The following is a 25,470-nucleotide window of genomic DNA, read 5'->3' as shown; positions in this document are numbered from 1 at the left end:
ACATCCTCCCTCAGATCCCTCACATCCTCACTCAGATCCCTTACATCCTCACTCAGATCCCTCACATCCTCCCTCAGATCCCTCACATCCACACACAGATCCCTCACATCCACCCTCAGATCCCTCACATCCACCGACAGATACCTCACGTCCTCCCGAAGATTCCTCACATCCCCCCTCAGATTCCTCACATCCACCATCAGATTAATCACATCCTCCCTCAGATCCCTTATATCCACCCTCAGATCCCTTATATCCACCCTCAGATCCCTTATATCCACTCTCAGATCCCTCACATCCACCCTTAGATCCCTCACATCCCTCCCCAGATCCATCCCTTGTGCAGAATTGATCTTTAACACATCCTTCTGCTAGATTGCTAATTCAGGGATGATAAATACAGTACCATCAGTAATGAAAAGTAGGATTTATTTTAGGGTTTTAGAGGGACACATGCACAATCCTTTTGTTTCTATTAAACAAAGTTAGTAATGTAACTGTATGACCAAACAAATAAATACATTTTCAAATGTTCCACTGTTTTTTTAATTGAAAAATCAGCTCTTAGCATGAAGAACAGATTTACAGTAATCCCTCGGTTATCACGGTTAATGGGGACCGGAGCCCCCCGTGATAGGTAAAAAAACGTGAAGTAGGATTGCCCCCCCCCCGGGAATTTTCACTGATGGTCATCATCTTCCTCTTGGGCTCACTAGAGGAATCTTTCACAACGGCACAGCGCTTAGGAGGCATTGTAAGGGCTTAAGAAAAGTTTATCGCACAGAACACTTTCACAAACGCGAGACACAGTTGTAACAGCGTGAACGAGAGGCTGGCGGAGTGGCAGGATACACCAAGGGAAGATGCTTGGATAGGATGCGATGATGCGCAGCCAATCAGCTCACGGATACATCCACTCGTGCTCTGATTCGTCGATCTCGTGCCAGGAACCAATCACGTGCCTTGTGTGACTTCCCATGGGTATGTACAAAGTCTCTGAGAGAGCTTCTCTCTTTGTGTGACAACCTGGGAAGCCGTTTCTCTCGCGCATCACGATGAAACAGCGCTGCTTTCCGCAATATGGCTGCCGATATGGCAGTATTTTTGAAATAGTTTTTCCCGATGAATATTTTAGAAAAATCCGCGATGCACTGAGTCCGTGAAACTTGTACCGCGAAGTGGCGAGGGATTACTGTACACACTAACATGGAAAAGTGACTGTGCTACTCTTTTTCACCACCAGATGCCGCCAGTAGCCCCCGAATTCCTACCCCACTATCCCCTATTCACTACATCATATGCCTTGATTAGGGTTTCCACTTGTGTCTCGTTAAGCACCATGATGTGTTTAGGGCCATGTCCACACCAATACGTCTTCATTTTGCTCACGCGAGGTACAGGGTTGTAAGCGTTTTCAGACGTTCCAGTGTGAATTGGTGAATTTTGGGAAACCATTGAAAACGAATGTGTAGAAAGATAGGTAGGTTTAACCTTAAACTTTGAATATTAAAGACTGTCTGATTAATGGCTTAAGATCTTTATAAAAATTTACAGTGAGCAAATAATTTTTTTTCTTTTCTTGTTAATTGCTTATTTCTTTTTTTAAGAAGATTCAAGATTTTTATTTGTCACAAACACAGTTATATACAGAATCTAATGCAGTGAAATTCCCAATATATAGTTAATCTATAAAGCAGAACTGACTACAATTTCTAAAAGTTTTTCTTTTTTGTCCATTGAGGTTCCTGAGCAGGTTTGCAGGACTTTCTGTTGGATGCTGCTCCTAAAAGCTTTCAGCTGACTAACAAGGGAAATATCTGTTCATGACTGGACAAAGAGGAAATGCAGCTATAATTGAGTCATTACACATTTAGCTAGGCAAATCAGACAATGACTTTACTTTCGACAATGAGTCCTTATTTGAAATATTCCAATATTAAAAAAACTGTACAGGTCCAGCACTGGACTATTATTATTATTATTATTATTATTATTATTATTATTATTATTATTTAAATAAAGTTGCCATAAAAAATAATAATCATCATCATAATCAGTTTATGTAAATTGGGGAAGCGGAGATCATATATAGAGGAATACAGTCTCTAAATTAGGAATTGAAGTTTTAGGATAATAAGAGAGAATAGTTTGTTCATGTTATTATTGTTTAATTGTTAGATGAATATAAGGACTGATAGAGTAGAGGGCAACCTGATCACCAAAGGAAGTAAACACATTGCATTTGTAGCATTCATTTGTGCAGTTTTTCTATTTAGACCTTGCTGAACAACATAAAGAACCTGCAAACACACCCTGTAAGAAATCACTTTCTACCAACATCATTCCATGTACTGGTCTCACGATCAGATTCATCAGTTTTCATCTTTCTGTGTCATGTAGCTTCAGGATCTTCAAACATCTTCATCACTGTTTTTGCATTGTGCATTGTGTCTGTGCTGCTGATCATATGAATTGTGATGATCTTCTACAAATGGTGTTCCCAGTAGTCAAAAGGTATTATTTGAAACACGGAAACAAACCACTCAAATCTCAAGGTAAATAATATAAAGTGTCTTTGGAGGTCTTTGTGGTGATTCCTACATGTAATTTTGTGCTGGTAGGAGATTCCTCGCCAGTCGATGGAGGAAACCCAGTGACGGAAGAGGTCAGTAGGAGAGAGAGGAGAAACATCTTATTTATTTGGTGTAATGTAAAGTTTACAATTCCAATGGGGGAAAACATGACTGTTCTTTTAGTGATTTTTGTAAATGAAATGGAAAATCTGACCTGATGAACTGATTAATTGATTGATTGATTGATTGCCCATAATAAATTCCCCAACTGCATACTACTTTACAAATTATGAAATTAAAATGTAATGTAAAAGTCTCTCTCTTTCACTTTCTCTCTCTCTCTCTCTCTCTCTCTCTCTCGCTCTCTCTTTTTCTCTCTGTCTTTTAGAATGCCTGTTATGCCTATAATGAGGAACCTAAAGACACACTAGTTGCTGCTGTCTATGCCATGGCCCAAAATCCACAAACTCATCCCACCTGTCTAAAGATGTCTGCAGCTTTATCTCCAAACACCGATGATTTTTACAGCATGGCTGAACTTCCTAAAATAGAAATTAACTCCTACGATTTACCCACTCACCCCTGCAATTATTTAAGTACCCCCTCCAATTTACCAATTAACTACCAATTAGATTTACAATCTAACCCCTCCAATTTCCCCTTTAACCTCTCACATTTACAATCTAACCCCTCCGATTTACCCAATAAACCCTCCGGTATACCCACTTACCCCGCCGGTATACCCACTAACCCTTCCGATTTACCCACTACCCCCTCCAGTTTACCCACTAACCCCTCCGATTTACCCAATAAACCCTCCGGTATACCCACTTACCCCGCCGGTATACCCACTAACCCTTCCGATTTACCCATTACCCCCTCCGGTTTACCCACTAACCCCTCCAATTTACCTAATAAACCCTTCAGTTTACCCACTAACCCCATCCAATTTACCTACTAATGACCCCAATTTATCTAATAAACCCTTCGGTTTACCCACTTACCCCTCCGGTTTACCCACTAACCCCATCCAATTTACCTACTAATGCCTCCAATTTATCTAATAAACCCTTCGGTATACCCACTAACCCCTCCTGTTTACCCACTAACCCCTCCTGTTTACCCACTAAACCCTCTGGTTTACCCACTAAACCCTCTGGTTTACCCACTAACTCCTCCAGTTTACCCACTAAACCCTCTGATTTACCCACTAAACCCTCAGCAACTAAATACTCTTAATTACACATTAATCACTCTCATTTATCATCTTATTTATCCACTAATTCTTGAAATCCTGCTGCTTCTCCTACACACAGTGTACTCTATATAACACTGCACATGATTTGTGGAATAGTTCATGTGTAAAGCAACAATATTTTCCTGTTTTCTGATAAAGTTTCAGAATAGTCAGAGGATGTGGGTGAAGAATCGAGTTTGTTGTGTTTTTTGTCCGATCAAAGTAAATCACAAATGTTGCATGAATGGTACAGGATATTCTACAACGTGTTTAAAAATGCCAAAGCAAGAATTTTAGCATATTGTTTAAAAACAAGACCTTAGAGAAGTTGTAGCAGCGTCGCACAACTGCTTACTGCTTACATCCCTCACAACGGTGTTTAGTGGTAAGAGATCAGCACCATGACCCTGGTCAGGATATTAATAGTGCTGTTTTATTGCTATTCTCTGCCTACAATAAATTTTACTTTTTAATGCTTACTGTTTGTTGTTGTTGGTGTTAATCCACTGCATTTAAAAGGTATGAAATGTGCTGTTTGATTTTAATATGCATGAGTGTAAAAAGTAGAAGTCTAGAGACAAAGAGGGGGAAGGATGGAAAAAGGGATGTTAAATTAAAACACTATTTAGTTCAGAGAAAAGAATTGTGCCCAGATTGTAGCGTGAGGAAGTCGTGTGAACTTCAGCTGCAGGAAAGCGTGACTTTAACATTCCTATTCTCTCCAGGTAAGGGCTACATTTTGCTTGTGTGCTGCTGCTGTTTTGTTATTATTGTAAATTAAATGAGTTTAGAATCCAGAGTTAAATGCGATGAGGTGTTACAGGATGCACGATGTGGAGGTGAAGAACAGCCTGAGGTGAAGCAGAGTCAATGCTTGTCCTCGCACTTTAAAAGCAGTGGTTGATGTTTGCAGAACAAAACTGATCAAACGGATCAAAACGGTACTTTATTTGATATACATCTCGTTACATCTGCAATTCTGCCGCTCCAAATCCCACAGAGGGATAAATTAATGGCAGAAGATTGTATATAAAATTTTTATTTGAAGATTCAGTCTGTCAAATTAATTTCATGCATCGATCCGTTTTATCTGAATTCCCGTATTCACCATAGAAGTTCCACCACATGCAAAACTCCTCTCTGTAACTCAGTGAGGTCAGGAGGAAATGTGTATAATCGCCTTCTCGCTCTGGATGGAACTGGATGATAGAATAGTTAGAGGTGTTTAAAAGCAGCACATTCATTTAGATTCAGCTGACAAACGAAAAAACAACTTGTTTGTTAAAAGCTTTGAATTTACAACTGAATTTCCAGGAAATTGCAATCCAGGATTTTCACTGACTTTCCTGTAAATACAAAAGAATGATTATTTTATTAAGATATCATTTTAAATGTAGAGTTGTACCACATGCACTTCTTCACTTGATAATTACAGATGAATTCAACAAACAATAAACTGATGTCCCCCATGCTACGAGTTCCATTTAAAACAAAAGGTAAAGTAAATTTAGAAGTTAATTAAAAAATGTGTTTGCTCTTGTATTAGTTTTTTATTATTATTTATTTGTGTGTGTGTGTGTGTGTGTGTGTGTGTGTGTGTGTGTGTGTTTGTGTGTGTGTGTGTGTGATGCTGTTCTACATTCAGATCCCAAAGTGGCCATCATTCTTTTATCAGTCTTTCTGTTTCTCATGCTTGTTGGTAAAATTTTTTACTACTTCTATCACAAATGGAAAAACAATAGACAAGGTAACTCTGATTACTTCCCCAGTCAAATCATATTGAGGGTTTATTGTTGAGGCAGCAGAATATAACCTCTGTGCTTCCCACAGGTTCCTCTTCTATTGCAGTTCAATTAAATAACAGACAGGTGAGTTATAGTAACGATTCTCTGATCATTCAACGTGCCACAGATACACTGTGTTAGTTACTGATAACTGCTCTAAACATTATTGTCTAAAATATCATGTGTACAGTAACAACCAACTGAACTTTACCAAGAAAAGACTTGTACAGTGGAACCTCGGGTTACGAACGCCCCGGCATACGTATAATTCAGGTTACGAATCGCAGTTCATCAAAATTTTTGCCCCTGGTTACGAACAATATATCGGGATACGAACGTCACGCACCAAAAAATCGCAGGCAAGTTGGATGTTTTTGCTCTATCCACGCAGCTCGTCACATCAGTTAGCGTCCTGTGTCCCTAGCGAGAGCATCGTGTTACTTATCCGCTTGAACTTTTCCCGGCGGCAGCGTAACAACTCGTTAGTTGATGCTCGTGGAATGATGAGATGGACAACATTAGCCGATGCATAACCACTTTACTTGTTTTTATGAAGATAGATTAGCAGGGTTACAGTCTTTTCCAGTACAATACCCATAATGAATTTCACTCTGGACTTCAATACCAACTGATAGTAGCCTTAAAGAAACAGCTCTCATTTTCCTCTAATGCAACAATTGTCTCAGCGTTCGTGTTAATAACACTGTCTTTAATATTCTATAATATAATATATAATAATATATAATAATATAATATAATAAGATTCTCCTTCAAACAATAACTCTCCCTCCTCCCCTTCTCTGACGTCGTCTCCTGCAGCGAGTCTTCTCAAAGGGAAAGTACCGGTAAAGATCTTTTCCTCTTTTGTATGTTTTTATGTGGTATGATTTTAATATAACATGTTAAAAGTAAATAATATTAGTGAATATTGGCTTTATTTTTATTTAAGTAATATTTTTGGTTGTCCAGAACGAATTACCGAAGTTTCTGTTCATTATTATGGAAATTTGTATCGGGATACGAACTTTTCAGGTTACGAATAAAGTACCGGAACGAATTAAATTCGTAACTCGAGGTTCCACTGTATATTAATTTTTAGATCCCAAGACTTATTTACATTTTTCCAGTTCAGTTCCAGTTCTATTATTGTTGGCGTTTAATATAATTGTAACTGTTGCTTCCATTTATGGTATAAACACTTCCAATTATTTTATAAATAATAGCCAATGAGTTTTATACCACAGCGAATCGTAATGAGCTCATTAAAGAGCAACTTTTTATTAAATTATGGTTGCATGGAATTTTGAGGAATGATTAAAAAACAACATAAAATAAGTTGTGGAAAACTGAGTGACCACATACGAGGTGGTGGCCAAAATGTTTGAAGACTGATGGAGTAATCGGTGTTGTTTTGACCCACGTGCGTTACCGCATCTGCGGTTTCATCACCGACAGCACATTAGAAAAAATAGCAAACATGAAATTCTGGGTGAAACTGTGCAAATCTGCCACAGAGACGTTTGACATACGGCGATGAAGCAACGAGTCATTCAAAGTGTTTTGAGCGGCAAGAATGTGTCAAGAGGTTAAGAACATCACCGGAAAACCATGAGAGATCAGGAAGACCATAGAGCAAAATCCCGGGAAAAAACTCTCAGCAACTTGCACATGATGATCGTCTGAGAAAAATCCACATGATCTCACTTCGATAGATAGATAGATAGATAGATAGATAGATAGATAGATAGATAGATAGATAGATAGATAGATAGATAGATAGATAGATAGATAGATAGATGATTAAGCAACTCTTTTTTCAAGGGAAACACATTTGGAGTTATGAGGTATGTATCCAATTACACTGTATACATGCATTATTTAGATCCCAATTCCTTTTTTATATATATATATTTTATTTTACTTTCTTCATCTTGAACATACTGCAGAAGACTACAACCCCTGGCAAAAAGTATGGAATTACCCCTCTCAGAAGATGTTCATTCAAATGTTTAATTGTGTAGAAAAAAAACAAGCACATATATGCCACCAAACCATTTTCACTCAACAATCCAAACTTCTGGCTGTATAAAACAAAAAGGAAAAAAAAAAGAAAGATAACTATAGTCAATTACAACTGTTTTTACAGATCAAACAGAGGAAAAAAATATGGAATTACACAAATCTGAGGAAAATTATATGGAATCACCAAAAAAAAACACTAGTAGTACTTTGTTGCACCACCTCTGGCTATTATAACAGCTTGAATTATCTGAGGCATGGATTTAACTAATGACAAACAGTATACTTCATCAATCTGTCTCCAGCTTTGTCTTATTGCAGGTGCCAGATCAGCCTTGCAGGTTGGAGCCTCGTCTTGGACCATTTTCTTTAATTTCCACCACAGATTTTCAATTGGATTGAGGTCCAGACTTTTTGCAGGCCATGCCATTGACATTATATGTCTTTCCTGTAGGAATGTTTTCACAGATTTTGCCCTACGGCACGATGCATTATCATCCTGAAAAATGATGCTACCATCACCAAACATCCTTTCAATTGATGGAATAAGAAAAGTGTCCAAAATCTCAACATAAACGTGTGCATTTATAGAAGATGTAATGACTGTCATCTCTCCTATACCTTTACCTGACACACAACCCCAGATCATTAATGATTGTGGAAATTTGCATGTTTTCTTCAGGCAGTTGTCTGTTTTAAATTTCATTGGAACGGCACCAAACAAAAGTTCCAGCATCATCACCCTGCCCAATGCAGATTCGATTTGGCTTTTCTGTAAATCCCATTTCTTTTAGGAGATTTCTTACAGTCCGGTCACAGACATTGACTCCACTTTCTGCCCATTTGTTCCTCATTTGTTTTGTTGTGCATTTTCTGTTTTTAAGGCATATCGCTTTAAGCTTTTTGTCTTGGCGCTTTGATGTCTTTCTTGGTCTACCAGTACGCTTCCCTTTTACAACCTTTCCATTTGATTTGTACTCGGTCCAGATTTTAGACACAGCCGACTGGGAACAACCAACATCTTTTGCAACATTCCGTGAGGATTTACCTTCTTCGAGAAGTTTGATAATCCTCTCCTTTGTTTCAACTGACATCTCTCGTGTTGGAGCCATGAGTTATGTCAATCATCTTGGTTCAACACGTCACTAATGTGTGCAAGCAGTCTTTTTTAACTGCAGACTAATTAGCAGTTGTAATCAGATACAGGTGTTTGTTTTAGAAATGCAAAGTGCATGGTGATTCCATATCATTTTCCTCAGATGTGTGATTCCATATTTTTTTCCTCTGTTTGATCTGTAAAAACAGTTGTAATTGACTATAGTTTTCTTTGTTTTTTTTTTTTAAGTGTTTTATACAGCCAGAAGTTTGGATTGTTGAGTGAAAATGGTTTTGTGGCATATATGTGCTTGTTTTTTTTTCTACACAATTAAACATTTGAATGAACATCTTCTGAGAGGGGTGATTCCATACTTTTTGCCAGGGGTTGTATAATCTTCCTGCAAACTTTGTTTGCAACAACACTAAGATACACACTGATACTTCAGATTCTCCTTCTGGGGTAGATACAACGCTCAGCCTTATAAAAGCTTATTCACGGTTTATTAGTTTATTCTGGAATTATTTCTTCTCATTCCATTAAATCTCTTTTTTTCTTTTGTTATAACTACCTCAGCTGAAACAAACTACAGAGAAATTGGATCCAGAGATATGCAGTTCTAACAACATCTCCGAGGCAGCAGCAGAGCTCTCATATCCTCTCGAAGAGCCCTTACATCCACCCTCTGATCCCTCGCATCCTCCTGAAGATCCCTTACATCCACCCATGGATACCTCACATCCACCCTCTGATCCCTTACATCCTCCTGAAGATCCCTCACATCCACTCTCTGATCCCTCACATCCTCCCGAAGAGCCCTCACATCCAGCCTCTGATCCCTCACATCCAGCCTCTGATCCCTCACATCCACCCTCTGATCCCTCACATCCTTCCGAAGATCCCTCACATCCACCATCTGATTCCTCACATCCTCCCAAAGAGCCCTCACATCCAGCCTCTGATCCCTCACATCCACCCTCTGATCCCTCACATCCTTCTGAAGATCCCTCACATCCACCCTCTGATCCCTCACATCCACCCTCAGATCCCTCACATCCTCCCGAAGATCCCTCATATCCTCCAGAAGAGCCCTCACATCCAGCCTCTGATCCCTCACATCCTCCCGAAGAGCCCTCACATCCAGCCTCTGATCCTCACATCCTCCCGAAGATCCTCACATCCACCTCTGATCTCTCACATCCACCCTCTGATCCCTCACATCCTCCCAAAGATGCCTCACATCCACCCTCAGATCCCTCACATCCTCCATCTGATCTCTCACATCCACCGAAGATGCCTCACATCCACCCTCAGATCCCTCACATCCTCCCAAAGATCCTCATATCCTCCAGAGGAGCCCTCACATCCACCCTCTGATCCCTCACATCCTCCCGAAAATCCTCACATCCACCCACTGATCCCTCACATCCACCCTCAGATCCCTCACATCCTCCGAAGATCCCTTATATCCTCCAGAAGAGCCCTCACATCCACCCTCAGATCCCTCACATCCTCCCAAGATCCCTTATATCCTCCAGAAGAGCCTCACATCCACCCTCAGATCCCTCACATCCTCCAAGATCCCTTATATCCTCCAGAAGAGCCCTCACATCCACCAAGATCCCTAACATCCTCCCGAAGATCCCTCATATCCTCCAGAAGAGCCCTCACATCCAGCCTCTGATCCCTCACATCCTCCCGAAGAGCCCTCACATCCAGCCTCTGATCCTCACATCCTCCCGAAGATCCTCACATCCACCCTCTGATCTCTCACATCCACCCTCTGATCCTCACATCCTCCCAAAGATGCCTCACATCCACCCTCAGATCCCTCACATCCTCCATCTGATCTCTCACATCCACCGAAGATGCCTCACATCCACCCTCAGATCCCTCACATCCTCCCAAAGATCCCTCATATCCTCCAGAGGAGCCCTCACATCCACCCTCTGATCCCTCACATCCTCCCGAAAATCCCTCACATCCACCCACTGATCCCTCACATCCACCCTCAGATCCCTCACATCCTCCAAGATCCCTTATATCCTCCAGAAGAGCCCTCACATCCACCCTCAGATCCCTCACATCCTCCCGAAGATCCCTTATATCCTCCAGAAGAGCCCTCACATCCACCCTCAGATCCCTCACATCCTCCCGAAGATCCCTTATATCCTCCAGAAGAGCCCTCACATCCACCCGAAGATCCCTAACATCCTCCCGAAGATCCCTCATATCCTCCAGAAGATCCCTCACATCCACTCTCAGATCCCTCACATCCACCCTCTGATCCCTTATATTCACCCACAGATTTTTCATATTCACCCTCAGATTTGTCATACACACCTGCAGATCTGTATATTCACATGAAGATCTTTTAAATCCACAGAGAAATCCCTCATATCCACCCACAGATTCCTCGTATGTTTTGTTTCCTGAAATCAGATTCATTATTTTTTTTTTTTATTAAAGAACATGTGCAGTTATGTGAGGTCATTGTGACTAACACATACACGTGTTACACACTCATACTTTCCTGTAACTACACTTCATTTTTTATCCTCTCAAAACCTTATAGTTACATGTGATTATCTTAATGGTTATTACTTATGAACGTGTATCAATGTTTTTTAAAATTCATAAAACACACAAACTAAAGTTATACCATACTAACATGTGCTTACACTGTAGCTTGAAGTACTTTTTTAATGTTACAGTAAAGAATTGCAGAAGAATGAAATGCTCATGTTTGCAGTGTGGACGTACGTCTTATATTCACTTGTGCACAATTGATCCATAACACATTCTTCTGCTAGTTTGCTAATCCAGGGATGATAAACACAGTACCATCATGAAAATGGGTGCTGGAGATGGTGGTATAGTATGAAAAGGAGGATCATACAGTGTCTATCAAAAGGTAGAGTCTTTTGAGAGACACATGCACAATCCTTTTGTTTCTATAAAACAAATGTGGTAATGTAACTGTATGACCAAACAAATAAATACATTTCTAAATGTTCCACTTTATTTTCATTGAAAAATAGCATGAACAACAGCTCTACACACTCTCAGTGTCAGAATCTTGGAAAATGCTGGTAACTGTGCTACTGTTTTTCCCCACCTGATGCCGCCAGTGGCCACATACTCTCTACCCACATACTCCCTACCCCCTGTCCACTAAAACTTATGCCTTAGGGTTTCCACCAGTGTCTCGTTAAGCACCATGTGTTTAGGGCCATGTCCACAGCAATACGTCTTTGTTTAAAGCCGGAAATGATGTAAGCTTTTTCAGACGTTCCAGTGTGGATAAGCAAATTTTGGGAAACCATTATAAACGAATGTGTAGAAAGTTTTTTGTCGGAAATGCCATTTTTTCAAATTGATTCGAATTAATGAAAACATACAGTAAACTTAGTTGAACCAATAAATCGCATCCAATTACATTTAACCAAGCAATTTATTGACAATTTAACATGAACTGAAAGCAGATTTTAGAAATAATAAATAACAAAACAATTATTTACAGCATTTGGCAGAAACGCTCATCCAGAGCGAGTTACATTGATCTAATTCATACAATTAAGCAGGTTAAGGGCCTTGCTCAGGGGCCCAGGAATAGCACTTTGATGTGGCTGAGATTTGAACTCATGACCTTTAGATCCAAAGTCTATTACCTTAACCAATAAGCTAACACACTTCCTCCTGGACCAAGTTTTAATTTATAAAAGGCGATTCATACATAATAATGCTAAACAAAAGAGGTCTTACACACACACACACACACACACACACACACACACACACACACACACACACACAGTGGAGGAAGTCTACGCATTACACATTGTACTGTACTAATAAGTTACAAGAAATTGAATGAGAAATAAATACATGATTCAAACCCAGATTTGACTACAGACTTTACTTTGAACAGATTTGAATGAAATATTATAGGAAACGTCTCAGCACCTTCTGACCAATGGGGTTTGAGAACCAAACAGCACTATAAATTGATATAACGAGTGCTACATAGCGCAAATAAAACATGATTAGCAATATGACGTACGCTAACTAGCCACATTCATTGAGTTTAACAGTAGAGTAGTCACACGAGGTCTCGTTTTTGGAAATGCCCACAACACTGGATCTGGTGTCAAAGCTCACTGCTGTGTACATTATACTTTCACCTGAGGTCTGAGCAGCATTAACTGATGGATCAGAGGTTAACTGAGCAGTAGAGTGAACGTCCTGATGTCCTGGGCGTTTAACTTGAGCGTAAACGGGTATTGAAAAATCGGAGGAAACTTTGGGTACGCCAATGTTTGAGTAAATAGGTTGAGGAACATCAGAGGGGGTTGTGGATTCATCAGTGAAATGAAGTGAATTGGAACGATGTCCTTGGTATGAAGTTGGAGCCTGAGAGAGGAAAAAAGAGGATGTGATGACTGATGTACCACAAGTACACAATGAAATGTTTGAATGAACCGTGTAACAGCTCATGAAGAGATTTGTCATCATTTTTCACCAACTGAATAAATCGATATAAAGTGGAAGCAAATTCAGATGACAGGAAATGACAATCTGAGGAAGGAGTAGCATTTATACAATACATTAGATGTAATATTGTTGTTTTGTTTGTTTGCTTTGGTTGAAATCTTTCAGCTCTGTGAAGGTTTAGTCTACTGAGCGTCAGAACCAGATTTATATTGACCAGATTTAGGAAAAAAAAAAACTTACCACACAATTGTTTGAGGAGTTTTTGCTTTGTGGAGATTGAGCTGGAGAGGAGAGGAAAATACATACACACACAATATTATAAAAGTAATGTATATAAAAGTCATTTGTGAAAGTTATATACTTCATACATATTCGTTTCTATCCACTATCATTACTGTCAGCTTTATTCCCAGTGAAGAGTCACGAATTTACAACTGGAAATGAAACACATTTGGATAAAGGTTTCACTATGAAACTAGCAGGTGTGTCATGTAGAAAGTGGAAGCGAAAAAGATTCTGAATGCAAGGTCATAAGTTCAAATCTCGCTTTGTTACATATGAGAAACTCTTACAAGCGATTCCTCTCTCTGACAGGAAACCACCACAAATTTCACTTTTTTCTTTTTTAGCATTTTCACCAGCTAGCAAGCTAATTGTCTGGTTCAAAATAGAAACGTTTTCTTTTCGCAATTTCGCAGCCTCATTTCTGTTTCCTTTGAATAATGTGTTAGCCGAGCAACCGGGTGAGATTATTTTACTTGCTAACAAATGTTAGGTACACTATATTGCCAAAAGTATTGGGTCACCTGCTCATCCCCTCAAGTTTGGGATGTGATTTTTGTGTGTCACATTCCACATTAATACCAATTTGCTCTTCCAATTCTCTCCACTCTTCGGGGAAGATGTTCCACTAGATTTTGGAGTGTATTTATGGATATTTGTGTTCATCAGCCACAAGGGTGTTATGAAAGGCAGGTACTGATGTAGGCGAGGAGACCTGGGTGCAGTCAGCGTTCACATTCATCCCAAAGGTGTTCAGTAGGGATGAGATCAGAGCTCTATAGCAGGAGATCTTCCTCTCCAAAGCATGTCAACCAGATCTTCAAGGAGCTCACTTTAAGCACAGGGGCATCGCCATGCTGGAACAGGTTTGGGTTTCCAAGTTCAAGTGAATGCAGTTTTTTATAGCGTATTTATAAAATACTGTACAAGTGAGTGCCTTCAGCTTTGTGGTAACAGTTGCAGTGGAAAAGAAGCACAAATAGCAGGAAAGGTCTGGTGACCCAATACTTTTGGAAATATAGTGTACCTTGTTTATTTCTCTGTGGAATTAATGAGATTACAAAGTCTGTAGAAAAGTGGGAATCCTGAAAAATCTGTCATTTCGGTGAAATTATTTTAGAAAGATTATAACTTTCACTAAAATGATACCATTCATAATTGCAGGTTTTCTCCGGTTTGTGTAATCACATTTCTCCTGCTATATGCTCTCTATAAGATTGGGCAGGTGGTTATATTACTGCTGAACATCATACAAGATTAGAACATCTTTGTTTTTTGTTTTTAAAGAAACAAACACTTAATATGGATTAGAGCTAAAACTGTACATGTTCTTCAGTCAGTAAACAGCTGAAAACCTCAGTGTTGATGAATCTGGAATGAATGAATATCTGATGTTTACAGTAGATGAGGATGGATTCTTCTCTGAGTCGGGTTCCTCTCAAAGTTTTATCCTCATGAAGTTTAATTGACTTCTGCATTTACCACCTCTTTTCACCTCTTTCTCACTCATTTGGGCTAAAAAAATCGATCAAATCTATTTCCTTCCTAAAGCCGATTTGGGACAAAGTGCTATAAAAAATACTATTGAATTAAACTGATTTGAATAGATTTAAATAATGAGTTTATTGAATACATTTGAATAATGAGTTTATAGACTTTATAATACTCATCAAAATTGTACGAATGAGTGATTTCCACAAGTATTTATTTATACGACTGATTATTTTATTAAATCATTTTAATGATATTAAATAATGAAAAAGAATCTGTGTGGTGCCACTTTGTAATTAAATTTCATTTAATATTTTTAAAATATATTATTTGTGCTTGAATTATATTTTTTGTATTTTTAATTAAGTAATTAAATATATAATTTAATCATTAACAATTATGTGTATAATTATTTACATTTTGTTCTGAAGTGCACTTAGAACAAGAGAATTTCAGAAGTTATTGTTTTTGGTTTCTTTTTTTTTTTTTCATGTAAAACTACATTGATAATCATCACAATCCGTCTAAACAAAAAATATATGCTGATTTCCCCTAGCTCACGTGCAAAGGGGGGGGGGGAATAAAACCAAAAGTCACATGGCCTGGTCCCGTGCGTAACTGCACTAATGCTGACTGTTACAGGCAGTGAAGTAACTTTGTATGATACACCAAATAATTCTGGAATTTCAACATGCTGTTACTTCCTGTTTCTGTTGCCTCCTTAAGTGTTCCACATTCAAATGTGCAAGATCTTTTTTTTTTCCAACACACACAATTGCCTGAATCAAACTCAATAATGTGTTTGTGGTACCTTTGGTCTTCTTTTTCCTCTGAATCACCACTGCAGATAAAAGCGCAATGAGAAGCAGCACTAGAACCCCACCCACGGAAATGACGATGATGGTGGATTTTTCTAAGAGAGATTCTGAAATGGAAACATGATTATAATATCAAATTCACCAACAGACTTCATCTGAACAATTAAACACAATGCAGATTTTGTTGTATTTACAATCTACTGTATGTTTTGCCTGGGAGGAAAGTGAAATACAGTTGTGTTCAAAATTATTCAACCCCCAATGCTGTAAATGGTTTTAGGGAATTTAGTGTACATTTGTAATTGTATTCAGAATGAAATCCTACAAGGACTTCTTAAAGAACCATATGCAACTAAAATGACATCAATTAGTTTTGTAATACAGTAGTAAATGTTTCTTTTGTGAATTCTTCATTGACATAATTATTCAACCCCCAAGTGACATTCAATCTTAGTACTTAGTACAACATCCTTTTACAGTTATAACAGCTTTTAAACGTGAAGCATAGCTTGACACAAGTGTCTTGCAGCGATCTACGGGTATCTTCGCCCATTCATCATGGGCAAAAGCCTCCAGTTCAGTCACATTCTTCTCTGCCACGACCAGGTAGCGTTTCAACAGTGCCCTTTGCCTTGAATTTGCGAATGATGCTTCCTATGGTGTCTCTTGGTATGTTTAACATCTGTGCAATCTTCTTATAGCCATTGCCCTTCCTGTGCAGAGTAATCACCTGTTCTCTTGTCTTCCTGGACCATTCTCTTGACCTCACCATGTTTGTAACCACACCAGTAAATGTCTAGAAGGAGCTGAGTATCACAGTCATTTTAAAGCTGCATAATTGGTGCTTATTAGGCTTTATTGCTGCTCCCTGATATCCACAGGTGTTTTCAATACCTGATTGAAAACACTTCATTGAACCTCTGTTCTTCAGAGTGGTAGTCTTTAAGGGGTTGAATAATTATGTCAATGAAGAATTCACAAAAGAAACATTTACTACTGTATTACAAAACTAATTGATGTCATTTTAGTTGCATATGGTTCTTTAAGAAGTCCTTGTAGGATTTCATTCTGAATACAATTACAAATGTACACTAAATTCCCTAAAACCATTTACAGCATTGGGGGTTGAATAATTTTGAACACAACTGTAGAAATGTTTAGAATGTTGATGACTGTGTTGAACTGGAATATTTCGCTGTAGTCATACATTTTATGGCTAAAAGAAAACAAAATAAAATTAGCTGGACATTCAAAGCTGAAAATAATAATGTGAGTCTCTGGTCAAAAATTTACAGATGTGTAAAAGGACACAAAGAGAACAAGGAGCCAGAACTTTCACACAGAGGCTCTTACAAATTGCTTTCATTTTCTCACATTTTCTTCATTTCTCAGAACAGATGCCACTTTTGCAGAACAGCTCAGACTGCACCTCTTTTAAACACAAAAGAAATGCTGTATCCCAGAACATTTAATGTCCCGGTTCCTGCAGATGAACTGATTCAGAGTCGATTCTCTTCAAGAACCAAACTGATGTGGAGAACATCAGGGATTCATTCGAACAAACTAATCCGTAAACAGCATACGTGTAAAAGCACCATTGGCTGATGGTCCATGTAGACATGGAGAACTCGCACATGCTCAGAACAACTCCACTGAAATGCACCAGGCCTCGATGTAACATGAAATAAATACCACATATTTGGGAGCATGTGTTTATTTTAATTTCTGAAATCATTTTGAACTTGAAAAAACCTGAGCACCAGGCCGGAGATCCTTAACATCTACAGTAGCAATACAGTACAATATGAAGAGCAATATTCTGCTTTCAATAGGTTGCTTCCAGTAATGCAGCTGTTCTAGGGGTTGCAGTTTGCATTACAGTCTGTTTGATGGAATGGTGCAACTGGTAACAAAAAATAAAAGAAACCTCCCCCACTAAAAGATTACAGTTCAGGAAACTTCCTGTGTCTCACTAAACCATAGGGCAGAGCGAATTGGTTAACAATTCACACAACCTTATCTGATGATAGCTGAATTGTGACAGTTCTTATTTACAAGAATCTTCTAATTGAATAAAGGCCTAAATAATGTGATATTTTACTTACTGGCTGATGAAGGTTCATTATTGTGACCTAAATGAAAGATACAATGAATGAGACGTTGAAATGTGAGGAAGAAGAACAGGCTCAGGGGCAAAACGTTCATACCTGTTGATGAGAATGTGCTCTGAGTAGATTTGTGCACTGATACACTCATGGAGAGGGTTGAAGCGGAGTGTGTGTTCGGTGAGACGGTACTTGCTGGATTATCTGCAGAGGATGGAAACCGGATTAGGCTTTGGAGTAATTTTTTGGAGTAATGATCCACACAATAAACCTCATTTAGCAAAGTGTTCATGGCAACTGAAAAAACATATTTCTGAAAGATATTTCTGACGTTGTCTAATGCTATCTTGGCATTTTTTTCCACAGAACAGGTGATGTATGTGTATAAAACCCTAATATATAACATAAAATCACAGTCACTTTTACCCCTGTACATATGGATTCACATTTAACATGCTGCTATTTACTGTAAATAGGCCACTAGATCCTAAATACTAGATGATCTAATATAATCTAAATATCTAGAAAGTAACAGAATGACTCCTAAATGGTAGATCCGTGGTTGATTGGTCCAAACGTTTCCCCACAGCATTGGCCTGGTTTGAGAACGATCATCTCTGGGTGTCTAAATGCATAATTCATTAGATTTTCAGGAGAAAGCAGCAAAAAATGTGACTTTTTAAAGAAAGAGTTGATTGCAAGGAAATCACGGTCCATGTGTGGACAGTAATTGTGACATCATCAGCTAATACACATGTACAGGTGACTTCGTCAACAAGTGCTAAACCGAATATGAGTTGAATTACAAGTAATCAGAACACATCCTAAATGTAGTCGTGGTTTTGGTACCACAGTGTGCTTCCAGTCCTCATGACAGCTTCCACATGAACAATTTTTCATCTAAACGATGCTCTGCTTTAGATTTTAGTGCCAAAGCAATAATGCGGTTCAGCCATAGAAGCATGTCAGCTTCTACAGCCTTACAATATATGTGCTTATTCTTATAGTCTTATTCTTCTTCTTTCGGCTGCTCCCATTAGGGGTCGCCACAGCGGATCATCCGTCTCCATACCACCCTGTCCTCTACATCTGCCTCTTTCACACCAACTACCTGCATGTCTTCCCTGACCACATCCATGAACCTCCTCCTTGGCCTTCCTCTTTTCCTTCTACCTGGTGGCTCCATCCTCAGCATTCTTCTACCAATATAATTCATGTCCCTCCTCTGCACATGTCCAAACCATCTCAATCTCGCCTCCCTCACCTTGTCTCCAAAACATCCTACATGCGCTGTCCCTCTAATAAACTCATTTCTAATCCTGTCCATCCTCGTCACTCCCAACGAAATCCTTAACATTTTATGTTCTTATTCTTATAGTACAACATTTCTTTGTCTTGAATAAATGGATAATGATATTTCTTTTCATTTACGTTCGGATTTTTATAATGAAGTTGAGGCGATAGATTGCATAAAGGATTAAATGGTTTACAACTCAAAATTTGTTCTTCGCCGGATAAACATGACCCATTGCACATTGTTTATGAGGTTTTTGATATTATGTTAATAGCAAGTGAATTATTGTATCAGATTATTTTCGTCTCCTCTGTGTAACACTCACCCATAATCACCAGTTGAATCTCTGTGTATTTATCAATCCCTGGCTGCTCGATTCCACACCAGTAAGTGTTTGCATCCTCTGCTCTCAGATCAGTGATGGTAAAGGTGAAGATTTTGGCTGTTGTGTTGTCATACAGAGAGAATCTGGTGTCTACAGCAGGAGATCCAGAACTAATAGGAACATCTCTGTATGCAGGCCAATGGGGACATTTACCTCTGCAGAGATACTTGTTGTTTTCTTCATATCCAGATTCATAGTGACATTTAATCTGAACTGATCTTCCTCTGTATCCAGTTACTGTAGTTACAGCATTAGATCCAGCTGGAAAGAAAATAACTGTTGATTTATGCACAACAAAATGAGCTAAATGCCACATGTTTATAGTAAATAGGAATTATATTTGCATCTTTAAAATGTAGGTGACAAGTGAACCATAATTCTTCAGAATTACACCTGGACCTTACAGTATATGTCTTGTACACTCAGTTCTGCAGGTTATATTAAACTAGCAGAAAACATGCAGGTGTATGGTTCAGTTTTATTGTACATCTCTTGTGTACAATATTTTATTGTACATATTGGGTCATCTCTCTCTCTCTCTCTCTCTCTCTCTCTCTCTCTCTCGTTTTAACCAGCATACCAAGAGCATTACAAAGATGTAATTTAATAATATGTAAAGTAAGATAATATTAATCCTCATGTTATGTTGTGGGTGAAATTGACCCATTTTAAAGTAAAATAAAAAATACAAAATACAAAAGCTGAATGTATTTTTTCAGTATGAAACTTCTTCTGCTTGGCTTAATAAGTGTAATCAACATATACAATTCAAATAGTTCATTTCACATGTTTAAACCTCCATGTTTATATCACGTAGATAAAGTTCAGGTCAATTTAAACTGGCAGTCAAAGTGGAAGCATAAAGAGGTCAGACGTGTCACAGACTATTTGTTGTAAAAGACCTGAGGCTCAGGAACTGTTTTTATAGTGAAATACAGGAAAATGTGTCTGAAGCTGTAGACCATCTCGACGTAAATTCTGAATTTGATGATTCTGAATTTGAACCAAATGAGGAAACTGTTATTTAAGTTCCTCCAAGCATGACATTTACATCAACAAATTGTAAAATACAGTGTTTATCCCCAAATATGCATCAGGCAAAATTGTCTGCAGAAAACATAATAAAGATGGTGTCAGGGGCCACTAGAATGGCAGTGAGTCATGTGACAGAACTCTAGATAAATAAAATGCATTGACATGCATTCAAAGGGGTCTTCAGCCTGGCTGGGGTCTATAAATGAAGTATAAATCAACAGCCAGTCTGTGCGATGCTGATACAGGCAGGGCTTTATTCCATGCCAACATATTTTTTCCAGAATAATCCAATCAAGGGCTGTCAGACAGAAGACAGACAAGCTATTGACAGCTATTAGCACAGTGTAGGACAAGTGGGTGGTGCAACTTCCACTACTGTAAAACCCCATACCCTCATGTCACAGTGGGTGAAAGTCTAGTGACATTCAGTGGTTGCTGCCCATTTAGGCAATATATGCCTTCCGTACCATGGCATAACAATCTGGGCAGCATGTGATGCAAACACCAGCTTTGCATTGAACATGCAGGTTTAGACTGGAAAGCCGGTTGGAGGAACCCCATAGAGGAATCAGGGGCACAACATAACATGACAATTTTTTCACAAGTAACAACTTTGATCAATAGTTTCTAAAGTAGAAAAATGTTGTGCTCATTTAGCAAAAAAATGCTAAAATCAGCACAAGAGAGGAGCAGAAACCATGATCTTAGACTACAATGGCATTAAAGGAGGGGTGGACAATTTGGATAAAGTCACAGGGTCCTACAGCACAAAGCAAATGGTGGCTGCTGGACACCTTTTACAACATGACTAATGTATCAACCTACAACGCATTTGTGATTTAAACTGAGATCTTTTCTCAAAGTATCAAAGCTCTACAAGAGGCGCATCTTCCTTGAGGAGCTGGGAAAGGTGATTGTGGTACAGCATATACAACAAAGGCAGCACATGGCAGGACTCAAGCTGATGCAGCTACAGTGAGGGAGATCCAGGTGAAGACTTCAACTAGTACACCAGTGCATGAGGTACAGTAAGTGTGTGTCTTGTGGTCAGCAAAACAGCATACTAATCATCACCCACTTCTTTCTGAGATGCTGTTGGTTGACAAAGGAAGAGAAAGAGGTGCCAAAGTCTGGAAGCCATCTGATGATGTGAAGACGAGCATAATGTGTGTGAGATGTGCAAAATTCATTTGTCCCACATGTTCTGTTTAGATGCACATTTATGCACCTTGTTCATTTCCACCTGTTAATGTTTGTATTTCTGGTTCTAAACAATGCAGTGTTTACCATCACAGCATGATGACATCACTTGTGTGACGTCACTTGTGTGCTGTGTAGACTCATGACTCATGAACTTCTTTAGCAGTTTGAGCTACAGGAGCTCGTCTGTTGGATCGGACCACTTGGAACAGCCTTCGCTCCTCACGTGCATCAATGATCCTCGTCCCCCCCGACCCTTTTGCCGGTTCACCACTGTTCCTTCCTTGGAGCACTTTTGATAGATACTGACCACTGCAGACCAGGAACATCTCACAAGAGCTGCAGTTTTGGAGATGCTCTGACCCAGTCGTCTAGACATCACAATTTGTCAAACTTTGAGGACAAAATGTTCACTTGCTGCCTAATAAATAAATCCACACACTAACTGATGATAAAGAGATCATCAGTGTTCTTCACCTACCCTTTAGAATGTTATAATCTTATGCCTGATTGGTGTATATGTGACAAATGAAGGTTCTTCATCTCATCTCAAAAACAACGTAAAAGACCTGAAACTAAGCTGAGGTCTTTTTCTTAGCCATTGAACAGGAAAACCAGTATTTCACATGTACAGCATTTCTGATGTTCAGACTTTCTCCACTCCACAGACGCCATTACATCTCTGTCTACGCCAGGGGTGTCCAATCTTTTCCACAAAGGGCGGTCTGGGTGCAGGTTTCCATTCAACCAAGCAAGAGCAACACCAAATTCTACCTGTTTAAATCGGATGATTATAATTTGAAATGACTATCAGGTGTTCCCTTGATTGGTTGGAATGAAAACCTGCAACCACACCCTTTATGGAAAAGATTGGACACCACTGGTCTACGCAGTAAATCTTACAATAGAAGTGACTTTGTACACACTAGACAGTTTAAACTAGCCCAATCTGGCAACCCCATAATTAAATGCTCTTCTACCAAGCATAAGGCAGCATGAGCATCATTTAGGCCTCTACAAGTGTCTCACCACAAGGTGCAATATGACCTTGATAAATGGAGATATGGAGATAAATGAGAGCACCGCAACATATTTGTAAAGTGAAAGGTGAATTAATTGCAGTACATCTGTTAAATAGTGGCGTTTATCATTTCCAAGTGGTAACTGGTATTTAAAAGAAATTCTGAATTGGACACATTTTGAAAATTACACTTCCAGTTTCACGCCTTTTTTTTTGCATTTGGTGGATGTCTTTCCCAAAATAAAAGTTTCTCAGAGTTTTGCACATGTTTGATTTTGCACATTTTTACACTGGATGCTTCCCAACGCAACCCTCCCCATTTATCTGGGCTTGAGACCGGCACTAAGAATGGCTGTGTTACTCTGTGAGGTTGGGAAAGACCTCACTTACAAAGAACATTTAATCATTTAAACAGTGGCTGTTTTTCAAATCTGTGCTCAGATGGAATTAGAGACCTTATTTCCTTTAAAAGCATATGAGAGATTACAGGCCACAAATCTGATCTTCCAGAACTTGTTTCATCGCAGTGATTTAAATAATCAGAGAAATGTACAGTAAAATCCTCGTCCTAACAGATACACAGTCCTTAGAGCCAATTATTTTTTCTAAATGTGGACAAAGTATTTGGAGTCATAACCTTTGTTATAAACTGTTGTTCAGATGGTTCACAGATTCACAGAGAATCACTTTAATGTTAAATTGTAGATTCCTGACTGTAGGTCACGTGTCTAATCTGAGCAACTTGCTGACTGTCAATCAATCCAGTGTTTTAATACGAGACTGAAACAGAAAATGATTTATAAATGATTATATATAATGACTTACTGATAATCAGGCAGAAGGTGAGGAGGATCTTCATGATCTTCAAGACTCAGAAACTCCACTTTAGAGAATAGTATAAAAGAATCTTGTTGGACAGCCTGCACTTCCTCACCGTCTCTGTCTGCGTGGTGTCTGTGTGAGTGTGCTGAAAGCGACGTCCACTTCCACTTTTGGTGAAAGAAAAAAAACCCTGCAAACTCCTCAGGAAGTGCATTTGTGAAATGTTGTATGTGAAGGTTATGAAGAAATCTTTATTTTTGTGAAAACTTTCAAACGTCTTTTTAAGTGTAAAACATTATCTTGTATATTAAAATGTTTTAATATTAGTTTTATTATATTCTTTATAATATTATATTCTACATTTAAATGTATTTCTGTGTTTTTCACCCTGCAACTGTCTCATCAGTGTGTATTGGGACATCTGATCTTCCAGAACTTGTTTCATCGCAGTGATTTAAATAATCAGAGAAATGTACAGTAAAATCCTCGTCCTCACAGATACACAGTCCTTAGAGCCAATTATTTTTTCTAAATGTGGACAAAGTATTTGGAGTCATAACCTTTTGTTATAAACTGTTATTCAGATGGTTTACAGATTCACAGAGAATCACTTTAATGTTAAATTGTAGATTCCTGACTGTAGGTCACGTGTCTAATCTGAGCAACTTGCTGACTGTCAATCAATCCAGTGTTGTAATACGAGACTGAAACAGAAAATGATTTATAAATGATTATATATAATGACTTACTGATAATCAGGCAGAAGGTGAGGAGGATCTTCATGATCTTCAAGACTCAGAAACTCCACTTTAGAGAATAGTATAAAAGAATCTTGTTGGACAGCCTGCACTTCCTCACCGTCTCTGTCTGCGTGGTGTCTGTGTGAGTGTGCTGAAAGCGACATCCACTTCCACTTTTGGTGAAAGAAAAAAAACCCTGCAAACTCCTCAGGAAGTGCATTTGTGAAATGTTGTATGTGAAGGTTATGAAGAAATCTTTATTTTTGTGAAAACTTTCAAACGTCTTTTTTTTAGTGAGTGTAAAACATTATCTTGTATATTAAAATGTTTTAATATTAGTTTTATTATATTCTTTATAATATTATATTCTACATTTAAATGTATTTCTGTGTTTTTCACCCTGCAACTGTCTCATCAGTGTGTATTGGGACATCTGATCTTCCCCAAACTGTTTCCACAAACCTGGAGGCACACAATTGCACAGGACGTCTTTAATATGTTAGAACTTTGTTCAGTTGAACTTAGAAATCCAAACCTGTACCAGCATGGTAATGCCCCTATGCACAAAGCCATCTCCACGAAGATCTGCTTTACATGGCTTGGAGAGAAATATCTTGAGTGGCCTGCTATAGATCTTTGACCTCAACCCTACTGAACACCTTTGCAATAGACTGGAATGCTGACTGCACCCCAGGCCTTCTCACCTCACCTACATCAGTGCCTGAATTTACTAACAACCTTGTAGCTGATGAATACAAATGACCACAAAACACTCCAAAATCTTGTGGAACATCTTGCTAGAAGAGTGGAAAGAGAGAGTGTGATGCTCAAAAAGCACATACCGTACTTATGACTAGGTGTCCACAACCTTTTGCCAAAATAATGTAGGAAATAATCCGAGAAGGAAAATAAGAGTTATTGGACCTGGTTGTAGATGCTGATGGTGCTGTTCTTAAAAAAACACCTTTAAGTTCTGTAATCATTGACACGTTTCTGTTTGTGTAAAGTCGTGTCTTTCTTTCATACGTTGATTGTTGGAGTACTGACAGTGTAATTATTCATTATGAGTTTTTT

At 38.7% G+C, this 25,470-nt stretch overlaps 3 protein-coding genes across 5 annotated transcripts; 2 read left to right on the top strand and 1 right to left on the bottom strand.

Moving 5' to 3' along the window:
• Positions 1-1,390: 1,390 nt before the first annotated feature.
• Positions 1,391-10,086, top strand: LOC124378577 (DNA-directed RNA polymerase II subunit rpb1-like). The gene is made up of 10 exons (XM_046838307.1): positions 1,391-1,480; positions 2,264-2,315; positions 2,401-2,514; positions 2,622-2,665; positions 2,962-4,535; positions 4,634-4,751; positions 5,246-5,306; positions 5,456-5,557; positions 5,641-5,678; positions 9,286-10,086. The coding sequence occupies exons 7-10, from the start codon at positions 5,246-5,248 to the stop codon at positions 10,084-10,086; spliced, it is 1,002 nt and encodes a 333-aa protein (XP_046694263.1). The 5' UTR covers positions 1,391-1,480; positions 2,264-2,315; positions 2,401-2,514; positions 2,622-2,665; positions 2,962-4,535; positions 4,634-4,751.
• Positions 10,087-10,345: 259 nt separating this feature from the next.
• LOC124378576 (splicing factor 3A subunit 2-like) lies at positions 10,346-11,076 on the top strand. Its single transcript, XM_046838306.1, has 2 exons — positions 10,346-10,712; positions 10,774-11,076. The coding sequence occupies exons 1-2, from the start codon at positions 10,578-10,580 to the stop codon at positions 11,074-11,076; spliced, it is 438 nt and encodes a 145-aa protein (XP_046694262.1). The 5' UTR covers positions 10,346-10,577.
• Positions 11,077-12,609: 1,533 nt separating this feature from the next.
• LOC124378412 (CMRF35-like molecule 5) lies at positions 12,610-24,539 on the bottom strand. Of its 3 annotated transcripts, none has more exons than XM_046838108.1 (7): positions 24,406-24,539; positions 19,519-19,839; positions 18,002-18,103; positions 17,900-17,926; positions 15,788-15,901; positions 13,444-13,484; positions 12,610-13,122 (listed from the first exon to the last, which is right to left on the bottom strand). In XM_046838108.1, the coding sequence occupies exons 1-7, from the start codon at positions 24,437-24,439 to the stop codon at positions 12,778-12,780; spliced, it is 984 nt and encodes a 327-aa protein (XP_046694064.1). In that variant the 5' UTR covers positions 24,440-24,539; the 3' UTR covers positions 12,610-12,777. The 3 variants fall into 3 exon arrangements, with proteins under 3 accessions (XP_046694064.1, XP_046694063.1, XP_046694065.1); XM_046838107.1 differs by lacking the exon at positions 24,406-24,539 and adding an exon at positions 23,660-23,829; XM_046838109.1 differs by lacking the exons at positions 17,900-17,926; positions 24,406-24,539 and adding an exon at positions 23,660-23,829.
• Between the last annotated feature and the right edge of the window lie 931 nt (positions 24,540-25,470).

Source organism: Silurus meridionalis, chromosome 24 (assembly GCF_014805685.1).
Source record: "Silurus meridionalis isolate SWU-2019-XX chromosome 24, ASM1480568v1, whole genome shotgun sequence".
Classification (NCBI taxonomy): Eukaryota; Metazoa; Chordata; class Actinopteri; order Siluriformes; family Siluridae; genus Silurus; species Silurus meridionalis.
Note: the sequence above shows the minus strand (reverse complement) of the source record. Positions and strands in the feature narration are given on the sequence as shown.

What these genes read in the sequence shown, in the direction of transcription:
- LOC124378576 (XM_046838306.1), top strand. Translation starts at nt 10,578, where the DNA reads ATGCCTCACATCCACCCTCAGATCCCTCACATCCTCCCAAAGATCCCT. An exon ending in TCCACCCACTGATCCCTCAC is followed by an intron (nt 10,713 to 10,773) that starts ATCCACCCTCAG and finishes AAGAGCCCTCAC; the next exon opens with ATCCACCCTCAGATCCCTCA.
- LOC124378412 (XM_046838108.1), bottom strand. Translation starts at nt 24,439, where the DNA reads ATGAAGATCCTCCTCACCTTCTGCCTGATTATCA. An exon ending in GATTCAACTGGTGATTATGG is followed by an intron (nt 18,104 to 19,518) that starts GTGAGTGTTACA and finishes CATCCTCTGCAG; the next exon opens with ATAATCCAGCAAGTACCGTC. An exon ending in GAGGAAAAAGAAGACCAAAG is followed by an intron (nt 13,485 to 15,787) that starts GTACCACAAACA and finishes TCTCCTCTCCAG; the next exon opens with CTCAATCTCCACAAAGCAAA.
- LOC124378577 (XM_046838307.1), top strand. Translation starts at nt 5,246, where the DNA reads ATGAATTCAACAAACAATAAACTGATGTCCCCCATGCTACGAGTTCCA. An exon ending in AGTTCCATTTAAAACAAAAG is followed by an intron (nt 5,307 to 5,455) that starts GTAAAGTAAATT and finishes TTCTACATTCAG; the next exon opens with ATCCCAAAGTGGCCATCATT. An exon ending in ATGGAAAAACAATAGACAAG is followed by an intron (nt 5,558 to 5,640) that starts GTAACTCTGATT and finishes TGCTTCCCACAG; the next exon opens with GTTCCTCTTCTATTGCAGTT.